This window comes from Lytechinus variegatus, chromosome 8, assembly GCF_018143015.1.
Source record: "Lytechinus variegatus isolate NC3 chromosome 8, Lvar_3.0, whole genome shotgun sequence".
Lineage (NCBI taxonomy): Eukaryota > Metazoa > Echinodermata > Echinoidea > Temnopleuroida > Toxopneustidae > Lytechinus > Lytechinus variegatus.
This window is the reverse complement of record NC_054747.1, coordinates 2,410,899-2,422,940: the sequence shown is the minus strand read 5'-3', so window position 1 is coordinate 2,422,940 and position 12,042 is coordinate 2,410,899. Positions and strand designations below refer to the sequence as shown.

The 12,042-nt window shown below is 36.5% G+C and overlaps 1 protein-coding gene across 3 annotated transcripts in view; it reads left to right on the top strand.

The window, feature by feature from the left end:
• LOC121419808 (ubiquitin carboxyl-terminal hydrolase 25-like) overlaps window positions 1-12,042 on the top strand; it is a 53,178-nt gene that overhangs the window by 8,801 nt on the left and 32,335 nt on the right. Inside the window, exons 1-2 of one of the 3 annotated variants that reach the window (XM_041614270.1) lie at window positions 9,582-10,713; window positions 11,115-11,433. In XM_041614270.1, coding sequence (XP_041470204.1) covers window positions 10,615-10,713; window positions 11,115-11,433 — 418 coding nt within the window. In that variant the 5' untranslated portion in view covers window positions 9,582-10,614. Of the gene's footprint in view, window positions 1-9,581; window positions 10,714-11,114; window positions 11,434-12,042 lie in introns of those variants that run through there. The other 2 variants (XM_041614268.1, XM_041614271.1) reach the window with 2 other exon arrangements.

Sequence of the window (12,042 nt, the reverse complement as noted above, 5' to 3'; positions counted from 1 at the left end):
ACTATGGGTTCATTATGCAGGGTAGCCATTCACTTCACCTGGGTTGAGTGCAGCAAAATGTTGATGAATTTCTGACTGAAGTTATTATTATTGTTTATTAATAATGTTATTAGTATTATCATTATTAAATTGTTATTGTTATTTTAATACTAATCCACTCTCAAATCCTGTTTTTTTATAACTTTATTTCATTGTCTATTGTTGTTTGTATTGTCATACTATTATTTATCATTTATTATTTTTATTATTATTGTTATTATCATTTATAAAATTATTTTTATTGTTATTGTTATCTTTAATACCAGTCCACGCTCAAATCCTGTGTATTTTACATTACTTTAAATTGTAATTATCTTTTATGGTCATTCCTTTTTGCTAAAACTGAATTTCTCCATGACTCTGTGTATGTATGTTATTTTTATTGAGTGAAATGAATGAATCGAATTGAATCATTATTATCATACCTTATGTTAAATGTTAAGGGGAAATCTGTGTTCTTCTCAGCTTGTTTAAAGATAAATGAAAGTGGTTGCAGTAAATATTGATTTCACGAGAAAGTCAGTAAAACCAGGCTTAATTGTCACAATATCATTGAGGATCTAGATCTGGTACAGTTACATAAACTGACCTTTGAGAAATCTTGAAATCTACGCTGAAAAATGTTCACACTGAAGATCACCAACATAGATAAGCCCACGTGGGCCAGTGTATTATTATTGCTTTGAATATCTGCACGACGCTTGACCCAAATCTCGTGCTTATTTGCTAATTTCTCAGCAATTACACAATTTCTTCCAGAATCCTTTGGCACATATTTCTTATTTACACAAAAAGACACTTTGGTGGTCATTTCATTGGATTCTGTACGAACTCATTTTGAAATCGTCATCACATCTGGCATTTATCTTTAAGGTCCCCTCCCAACACTGGTTTGGTTCCCCTGTACCTGGCCCATTGTTGATGATGTACATGTACATGTAGTTATTCCAAGGGTTATCCTTGATATTGATTCCATGTGTTACTACATGCAGCTTTAATGCTGATTATTGTAATTGATGATGATAATAATTTAGTAATGATAGACATTTATATAGCGCCATCTATAAATATTATATTCCGCGGCGCGTTATTATTATTACCCCGGTTTTAGCTCGAGCTGCCTTTCAGCGCTCATACATTCAAATCCTGCTGGGTACCCATTCACCTCACCTGGGTTGAGTGCAGCACAATGTGGATATATTTCTTGCTGAAGGAAATTACGCCATGGCTGGGATTCGAACCCATGACCCTCTTCCAAAGTCATAAGATTAATCCACTGGGCCACAACGCTTCACATAATAAATAAAATTGCCTATTGCACATTCATGGAAACTCAAATTATTAGTTTTTGCAATGAAGGGGACTGGTAAGGAATCAAACCAACAAGTTAGAAGAATCTCTCAATTTTCATTTTGGAGAGTCAAAAGGGGCCTAAGCTTTCGATCCTTGTGTAGTCCAGTCAATCTAGCCAGAATAGGGGGGTGACCCGCCACTAATTGCAACACTTGATTTTCCACTGCAATGCTTTCCAGGAAGGTCCCCTTAACAACATACTAAAAGTCCCAAAAAATCCAAGCAGTGGAAATTTATGAAATTTGCATATTATGCAAATTAGCCATAAAAAGTTAGAAAAATAAGGAAAACAGTCCAAAAATTACAAATTAAGTGTTCAAAACAATTTAATTTGAGCGAAAAGTAATGATAAATAACTGTATTCAATGTTTTTATTCAAAAGCGCCAGCGAATCTACCTAATTTGCATAATATGCAAATAAGCATCCTTATATGGAAAAAATGTCAAGATATTGTGATTATTCTCATATAGACTGCTTGAAAACATTTCATTTATGTAGACATTTTTGGTACTATCACTAAGCATGAGAATTCATCACAATGCCTGAAAATTAATTTGCATATTATGCAAATTAGCCATTAAAAATAGAAAATAAGGAAAATAACCCAAAGATTATGAATTAAATGTCAAAAGCAAGTAATTTGAACAAAATTTCATGATGAATAAATAAGTACAATGTTTTTATTTTAAAAAGCTAGCCAATCTGGCTCATTTGCATATTATGCAAATAATTATCCATATATGGAAAATGTCAAGAAATTTTGATTTTCTCACATTGACTGATGTTAAAATCAATATGCTGCTATCACTAAGCATGTATATTTATCCTAATATAATTTGTATTTAAGGTAAAATACTGGAAATGTGTTCTTCACGTTCTTAAGTCATGTTACTCTGACAAGATGATGGGATTGGCAAGAACAAAGTACAGTATTTCAAATTGGTGAGTAGTTTGTTAGAACTGACATCCCTTTCTTATATGGATGGGAACGACGGAAGGAAGGCCAAGAAAAGCAAACTTATGGCAGGTGAGATCTGACGAGTAGTCTCATTAAGAAGTGTAGCAGAGATTCCATCTGGCCTAGTAGCTTCATGCAGGTTGTTTTCTTTAACAATTTCTTCAGTAGTTTGGCTACACCCGCTTGACTAAAAAATATGTTTTCTGGCCATGTCTGGGTCAAAACAGGGTTCCATAACTTGCAGAGCAGCGTCATCATCACCATGATCAGTGGTAAATACTAAGACTAAAAATCAGTTGTCTTCCAATGTAGTCATAGCGCATGATATTAAGGGCTTCCAACATGCTAGTTGTTACAGCCTGGATCATTGCCAATCCGGTCAACAAATTGTATATTATAGGCTTGTCTACAAACCATTCTATGGTCCTAGTGTAGCAAATCTGAGCTTCAGCTAACTGATGCTTTAGGAGCTCAACATGCGCAAGCCTTCCTATAGAACTTTTCTTCCAACACAACTTATGTCAAGTGTCTAATAATATTGAGGCATCTTGTGTCGGAGGAAGACATGGGTAATGGTTTGTTTCTTGTCAAAGTACTGTTGATTGACATTCAATCTCCTATGCTCGACTTGTCGGATTTCAGTACAGGGAGTTGTATGATTATCCAAAGTACATCTGCATAACACTATGAATGTCAGCGTTCCTCCAGACTAACATCCTTAGTCGTACCATAATTTTCTGAAAGGTTTATTCCTCTGAATACCCTCACAGTATACCAATGAGTAACACAAAGTGGCAAACAAATCCTGGAATGGGTACACACTGTTTAATCAATGTTGGATGGTATTTGATGGTGATGTTAAAGGTGTTCCTTTATGTTGTGTCCTCTTGTTGGAAAGGCAATAATCTCGCTTAGTCCTTCATCTGTTAACGTCTACTAGGTTCATTGTCTCACTGAGGAATTTCCATTTGCCATAGGTATCAGGAAATTGATATTATTTGCATATGATTTGCTTAGAAACTATAGCTACAATATTTGGAGATAGTTGCCATCCTTAGGAGATTCATCAAAGAGGAAAGAACAGAAAATGGATGCTTCATCCTGAAGCAGCAACTGGATTCAGCAAGAACGTCTAATCATGATTCCTGTATCTGGGAAAGATGTCTATATACACATTAAGCCTTTATAATGACTTTATGAATGGCTTTCATGTCGCTCGTATGGGCAAATGCCTTAGCAAATGCTTATTGGTACTCTTATAAACCATGCCCAGAGATCTCGTGATTTAAGCAAGTACTCATATTCACCACCAAGACAAGTGGTGTGCTACAAGGACCAAATATTCGAAGCTAACGAGCTTTTATTTGTACTGGGTGTGACATCTTGTGCTGATCACTTGACAAGCGTGGACTATACTAGCAAGAAACGCAAAGAACTCTGAAAGACACCTATCCTATAGAGATCTTTCAATGATCTTTCAAAGATGTTTATGCAACAAGTGATCTTTCAAAATTCTTTCCATAGACTTTGCCTGGTCTATCAATCATTTGATGATCTTTCAATGATCTCTCATGAGTCTTACAGTAATCTCCGAAAAATCTTGAGAGACTGCCGAAAGATCATAGAAAGTTCATTGAAAGACCACTGAAAAATCATCAAAAAACAATTTTCCTGTAAGACCACTAAAAGACTGTTTTGAACCATTTCAAAAAGTTTTGGGACTCACGCTGAACATGAAGACCATTAAAAGATCCATCAGGAATCGTAAAAGACATCGGAGATCTTTGAAAGTTCGTTGAAAGACCCTTGAAAGATCAAGCAAGTTTTATGGTCTTACAGCAGTCTTTCAGAGGTCTTGCTCTCTGTTGAATGGGGGTTTAACTGTTTGTGTGAGAAAAATCAAAATTTCTGGGGGTTTTTTCATACAAGGATGCTCATAATTATATATGCAAATGATGTAGATTTACTTACAATTTTTTTATTTGAAGAATTATCAAATTTGTAAAGATTACCATGAGCTTCCGTTCAGTTTATATTGTTTTCCGCACTTGATTTCCAAATTTTTGATTATTTTCCTCATTTGTAAATTATTATGGCTAATTTGCATAAAATGCAAATTTTGTGATTTTCCTATGCTTGTCTGTTTAATGACTATTAATATGGTGTTATCTTCCTGTAAGGCATTGCCATATTCCAATTTCAATAGATAATCTACTTGCAATTTTTGAGGAATGTATCACCAGTGTGTTTTCTTGAATATTTATTACATGTTGGATACTTATTTGCATAATATGCAAATGACACTACAGACATAAAGCTTAATATAAATGTATTCAACGTCCTTAGTGATAGCAGCATAGTAATTTCAACATTATTGAAATTTTCAAGCAGTCAATGAGAGAAAAATCACAATATCTTGACATTTTTTTCCATATAAGGATGCTTATTTGCATATTATGCAAATGAGGTAGATTTGTTTGCATTTTTATTAAAAACATTGATTAAAGTTATTTATCATGAATTTTCGCTCAAGTATAATTGTTTTGGACACTTAATTTGTAATTTTTGGACTATTTTCCTTATTTTTCTTAATTTTTATGGCTAATGTGCATAATATGCAAATTTCATAAATTTCCACAGCTTGGATTTTTTGGGACTTTTAGTATGTTGTTCAGGGGACCTTCCTTGAAAGCATTGCAGTGTAATATCTTGTGTTGCAATTAGTGGCAGGTCAAACCCTATATTGACTGGACTAGTAGCAGAATCTTCGTTGGAGGCAAAATGATAAACATATAAAGTGAAAATTTTCATTTTCTGCGATTGTTTCTCGTCATCTGCTAGCTAAATTATTCTCAAGAATGTGCATAAATCATGGTCCAGGTTCAGCACCAATATGTGTTGTACAACAAAACTCTGAGATCTATATTTTTTGTCTCACAAGGGCCGTCTGCTCCATCCAGAGTTTTCAAATTAGAGCGCTATTTTCTGATCCGGGAAGTTATCCCGATCTGTACAATCTCAAGATTATTTGCAATGGAGACCCAATTATCGGGCTAGTTCGTAGGAATCGCCCGGGGGGGCCACTTACATTGACGAGTGGATACCATGCGCGACCAAAAAAACACGTAAAAAGGATGTCTTTTTCACGATAGGGCACGTTACGTACGTAACGTGATAAGGGTGTCAAAAACACAAAAATAATGAAAAAAGGGTATTTATTTCGCTAAGAAAATTACGTGTTTAGGGTCGAATTTGCGGGGACGATAAAACAAAATTAAAATGTTTTATAAAGGATGTCCTTTTTGCCCCAACACTTCGTGTTTAGAGTCCGATTTGCGCGAGGTGTAGAGGGGGGGGGGGGGGTCGTACCAAAAAAGGGTAAAGCCGACGACCGAAAGGACCAACAATAACACATTCCTGTACTTGTTTAGGGGTTCATTTCAAGGAATATTTTCCAAGAGTATCGTTTTGTTTCCAATACTTGTTAAGGGTAGGGTTTCACACGCCAATACTTGTTAAGGGGTGCATTTTCAGAATATGGAAATTACGTAATTAGGGTGCTTTTCGAGACCCCATGGTCGCGCATGGTATCCACTTGTGAATGGAAGTGGCCCCCCCGGGAGGAATCGCTCTTCTTGCGATGGTGGAGACGGGGGTTTCTTGAATCTCGAGATTAGTCGCGAAGAGGGCTGATCGGGCTAAAATCTCGAAATTAGGCAAACTCGGGATGATGCAGCACCGCTTACAGAGTCACATTAAAGATTGCTAGTCTTATCTACAGTGTAAAGTATCTATTTAAAGATATCATTCTTTGAGAGTGATCTGCCATGATCATTCAGAACATCAGATGTGATGTCTAGTCTGATATTCTAGACCCTAGTTTATAAAGCCTTCCTGAAACAATGCACTTTGAATATAGTTCAGGGCCTTCTCCCATTTAAATACTCATCTGGTCATCATGAATCTCTCCTTAAACGTTCTTTCTTTCTTTGTTTCTTGTTCCCTGTATATCTTTCTCCTTGTCTTATAAATTATCTTTTCCTTCATTTGCATTCCTCTTCTTATTTTCATGGTATGTCTTTTTAATAACAGGGTAGATGTACATGTATGTACATGTAGATACAATTCTTTTTTCATGCCTGACTTCAATACATGTTATTTTCTCCCATTCTCTCTCTGTAGTACATATCTTTTCCTATTTTCTTTGAACTTGAGAGTCAGTGTGAATACAGATCTACAAGTATATACCCAGCTTTTTTTAATCCATCCTAACGCAGTGTGTAGACTAATTGTTTGCTCGCATCAGAAGATCAGAGGGGCTGCACCCTGAGACTACACCTTGCCCTGTGAGATCTGTACATGTGTTGGCCTATTGAGATTCCTGAAATATTTCACTCCATACATCTCTGTGCTATCATCTCTTCTCCTGCAGCAAATGCTCCAGAGAGGGATGTGACATGTCGCTTAAAATACTGTCCTCCAGTTTCTCAAACAATTTTTGTGACTTTTGATACCGGTAATAATTAACGTTTCACATTTTTAATTGACATGACTTGCCCCTACATGTATAAGTACACTGTATGACTGATTGGAAGTGAATTGAAACGGTACCTAGGTAATTCAGTCTTTTTTTTTACGTGGGTAAATTACATGACTGACCCATAAAAAAAGGCATTCACAGTTTTCATCATTCAAATATGCATGCAATAATGCATCCTTCCTTCAACGTAATGGAAAGTGGAAACGAATCCTGCATTAATAGGCATATACTTGTTGATCAATGTCATGCTATGGATAATTAACTGCAGCACTATGAAAGACTTTAAAATATAGGTGAGGATATATTCTCAATGTTTGTTTCAATTTGGAATACACTGTGCTTGCCATTTCACGGAGGACACATTTTCCTCGTGGACTGCAATCCCTGTGACTCCACCACTGTATAATCTTGCTCTCACATCCCAATGAGATACATATACAGCTCTTCATCCATTACTCATTGGATCTAAACCCCTTCTACATACAAACAGGATGATAGCAAGCGTTTCCACGTGGGAGGGAGGAGATGACTTCTGACCGCATCCTTTAAGACCGGTCCTGCCCCGCCTCTTTGGTTTTAAGAAAGAACTTTGCACTGGTGCCAGAGATCAAGTTCCTTTTCAATTGGAGAGACAGGCCTTCATGTATTTTGGATTCATGATTATTTAATTTGTTAAAATTTTATCCAGGATGTTATTGGTGTAGAATGGGATGATGGCAAGATGGAATAATGACTGCATCATTTGAGGCTGGTCCTGCTCCAACTCTTTTAGTTTGAAGATGGAATTGTCTATTATTTCACAGAGCAAGTTTTTTTTTGAAGAGATGAATATGTGGATTGATGATATGTATTTTGTTGTGGAAGTTATCCATGATGATATTGTTTTTGGTAATTGCAAGAGATTAATATGGATTCATGACCTCTTTTTATTTTTATGGAGAGCAACTAGAATTATATTGCTTTAATATGGGATGATTACGAGATGGGATTACGACTTCATCATTTAGACCAGTCCTGGCCTACTTCTTTTATTTGAAGATAGAAACAACCTAGGAATCATAATTATGATTCCAAGGTTTTTTTGTTTTTGTTTTTCAAGGCTTACCAGGATATTTTAATCTGAGATGATCGCAAAACATAATTTTTGACTGCATCATTCTATAGCGGACCTGCTCCATCTCATTGAACAATTGTTTTATGGCACACTTTTTTATAGCTTGCTTGGATCTTCTATGGCTTCTCTCTCCAAGATGATCTTTTCTTGTAAAATGCAATGTTGTATGAACACCTACATGTAGAAGCTTCAGTCTCTCTTTTGCTGTCTTTTTTTCTGAGTTGGTAAAGAATGAAAAGTTTTGTACATGTACTGAGGGTATTAGCCCAAGTTTTTTGAGGAATTTTTTTGGGGAAAGTCTTTTAAAATCTCCAGTTCTGTAATAATTCAGACTGTCAACACCTACCCAGCTACTTCCCAGTAATACAAAACTATATGTCTTTGTTATGGGTGTGTAGAGTCTACAGTATATTGTTATTTCAAATTCCTAATTTATGAGATTATTGAAGGAATTAATGGTCTATTTCTTTTGATGAATCATTTTCTAAGAATGCTTCTTGAATCTTAAGGTTGGGTACTTAATGAATCAAACTGTATTCTACATTATAATACAGAGACATGGTTACCTTGCCTCCAGCCGTTCTGTACTCCAATAAAGATCAATTTCTGAAGGAATTGTTTAGTTTCATGAACAAATAGATTTATTTGATGCAGTGGATTGATTTTCTATTGTACTTCAAGGTAAGGTTTTTACTATTTTTCTGCTTCTTGCTGAGTTTTCTAAAGTGGCTCACTGTATTGGCCTTCCTTATTATTTCTAAACTATCTGTTTGAATGTTCGGTGCACAGATTGTTGATACTTGGTGATAGACGTAAGCTACATGTACATTGGTACAAGTCCATTTTTTATTGCATGCCTTTTTTCATGAAATCTGCTATCAGTGTACATATACAGTACCTCATCTCGTTTGTTCTTTCTTCTTTGTCCTTAGTTTGTTGATTATCATTGTGTTCATCAGGAGAATGAAAGGGATTAACTTCAAGCCAATAGAAGCCATACATGTACAGTCAATTTTGAACTAGTTTCTATAAAGAAGTTGTAGTCCTTTGATGGCTTCATTTATTTGCCACTCTTCAAGGAATCAGAAAAGTTTTATTCCATGATGGAGTCGAATTGGAAAAGTTAAAGATTTTTCTCTTTGCTTTTCGGGAATGTTCATCTGTTAACATCAATGGTTTAAAGCTGCTTGTTTCTTCGAGAAGAAAAATCAAGGAGGATTATCTGTGACATGTTTTTTTAGTTTCATAGACTGACTTCAACATTATGGAAGTGGGACAATTTTCCCCTCACTGAGTACATACAAGTGTAGGATGTTCAGTCTTTATGAGCATACATACATGCACACGTAAGTTTCTGATTCACTTGGATTTTGCTTCTTTCAAGGAGAAACTGTTAGTTTTCTTTTGATTGCTCTGAATTTGGCATCAAGTATTTGGCAAGATTTCCCAGTCATCGAGCGGGATGTCGGCCATTCCATTGGAAAACCTACTCTCTCAAATCCTTCAGGCAGACAGCCCAGAAGACCAGGGGGAGCATTTCATGAAACATATAGTCCATGATTTCACTGAACTTTGTTATAAGCTACTAAAATCCTTGCATCTGATTGGCTCAGAGCATATTCGTCAGTGAAAATCAATGATTGCTTGTTTCATGAAAAAACTTCCCAGTCAGATGTCTACAGTATATTATTTATTGTGAAGCTGTATGTACATGCACTTGTTGCTCACTTCCTGTGTGGTATTAAGATGTCAAGATTATAAACATTACTGATGACATTTGTAGAAGAGCAGTTTTATTTTAATTGCAATATTTTTATTTTCAAACATTCTTGAACCCCCAGAGTTTTAGTGCTATAGCAATAAGGATTTACACATCATCTACATTGGACAGTAAACATTCAGCTGTCAATGTTCAACATCAAAGTGAACATTTTCTTTATTGCCACTGGCATCTTTTGAAAAGTTGTTCAGGTTTTAAGACATGAATATATCATCATCTACATGTATGCCATACAGTGATAGGCTCTTGAATGTACATTTTACTGGATCACTTGCTGTGACCTGCGACCTATAAACTGTTGAACTCATTGGATATTGAACTATTGGATCACTTGCTGTGACCTTTGACCTATGACCTGTTGAACTCATTGGATATTGAACTATTGGATCACTTGCTGTGACCTGTGACCTATGAACTGTTGAACTCATCGGATATTGAACTATTGGATCACTTGCTGTGACCTGTGACCTATGACCTGTTGAACTCATTGGATATTGAACTATTGGATCACTTGCTGTGACCTGCGACCTATGACCTGTTGAGCTCTTTGGATATTGAACTATTTGATCACTTGCTGTGACCTGCGACCTATGACCTGTTGAACTCAACGGATATTGAACTACATGTATTGGATCACTTTGACCTGCGACCTATGACCTGTTGAAATCATTGGATATTTAACTATTAGATCACTTAATACTGTAACCTATGACATATGACCTTTTGAAGGATCTTGAACTACATGTACAGTATTGAATCAGTTGCTGTTAGGACTTGCTGTGACCTACATGTACGACCTATGACCCGTTGAAATCATTTTGAAATCAACATGACTGTTCGTGAGCTCCTCCTTGATAAAAATGGAGGTGCTGCAGGAGATGAGCACTCGAGCCTTGCTCTAAGGAGAAAGTTTCGCTCAATGCATGTGGTACGTAACACGCATCCACACAAAGCCAAGATAATTCCTTCTCGCCTAATGAAAAAGAAAAAATATGTACCCATAAGGATTTTCTGTTCATTAATTGATTGATCATTTACTCTATTCTCACGAGAAATATTTATACAATTATTTCAGCAGATAATCCTTGTGTGTATACCCTCTTTGTTTTCTCTAGAACTAAGAGACTGTCAGAGTGTCCTCAACCAATTAGAAAAAGATCACAGGAGTCCATGATTAGGCAGTTGTCATGGAATGCTCTCCTTGTGGGTTAAAATTTGGGTCTGGTAGGGCAGGAGAAGTGCCTTGAATGCTTGTGGACGTTAGTGCAGTCTTGGTTTACACCAGGTTCATGATCATTGCGTGATATTCCTCAATTTTTTTTTCTCCAGAACCAAGAGACTGCCCTCAACCAACTGAAAGAGATAACAGGAGTCCATGACCCAGCGGCTCTGAGGCATGCCTATGAAGCCAGCGATGGGGACATCACCCAGGCCATCACCTTCTTGACTGAAGGCCATGACAACACTGCTGCAGGTGGCTCAGCAGGAACGGCAACAGCAGCAGCTCCAGGTCACCAGGGGAATCCCAGGCATCAAGTTGCCCATCAGCCAGTGGCTGTTGCAACTGCTGCAGCCACAGCAGCAGCACCGGTGACTCAGCCAGCCAATGCTCCTGCCAATGTGTATGGCCCTAGGAACAGGCCCCAAGGTATGGGAATCAATGCGAGACTGTGACCTTGACAAAGAAATGAGAGGCCATTGGTCATTGTAATTCAGCATGGTACTAATTTTGCACTTACTGCATTATTGCTTCTTGCCACATGGTACTTGGTAGTGTTTCAGAAATTTTCTCGTCACTGATTTGTCCAACGATAATAAGCTTCTGAAATCCTTATATCTAAATTGGGTGATGCAAGACTGTATTAGAAATTCACCAAGATGCTTCATGACTGCCTACTATGACTTTTCAAGTAATGACAAAAAAAGAGGAAAAAATGAATTAAAGAAAATTATAACAAAGAGTGGCCATATACTATTATTGTGTATTAACTTGAAGACTGAATAGATTGAGAAAAAAAATTGTCATCTCATAATTGGATCATGGTGCCCCCTTCCTCTATCACAAACTTTGTGGCTACGCCCCCATCAATGGTTATGTATTCCGTGGCTTAAAGTGTGCATCTACTGTCATTATCAATTTTTAGATTTTTCATTCCATACTTCTTACAATCTGTAATAGATTATTGGCAAAAAATAAATTTCTTTAATTTCATGTCTTCAACTTCATCAGGCCCCCGTCTTACAAAGAGTTACGATT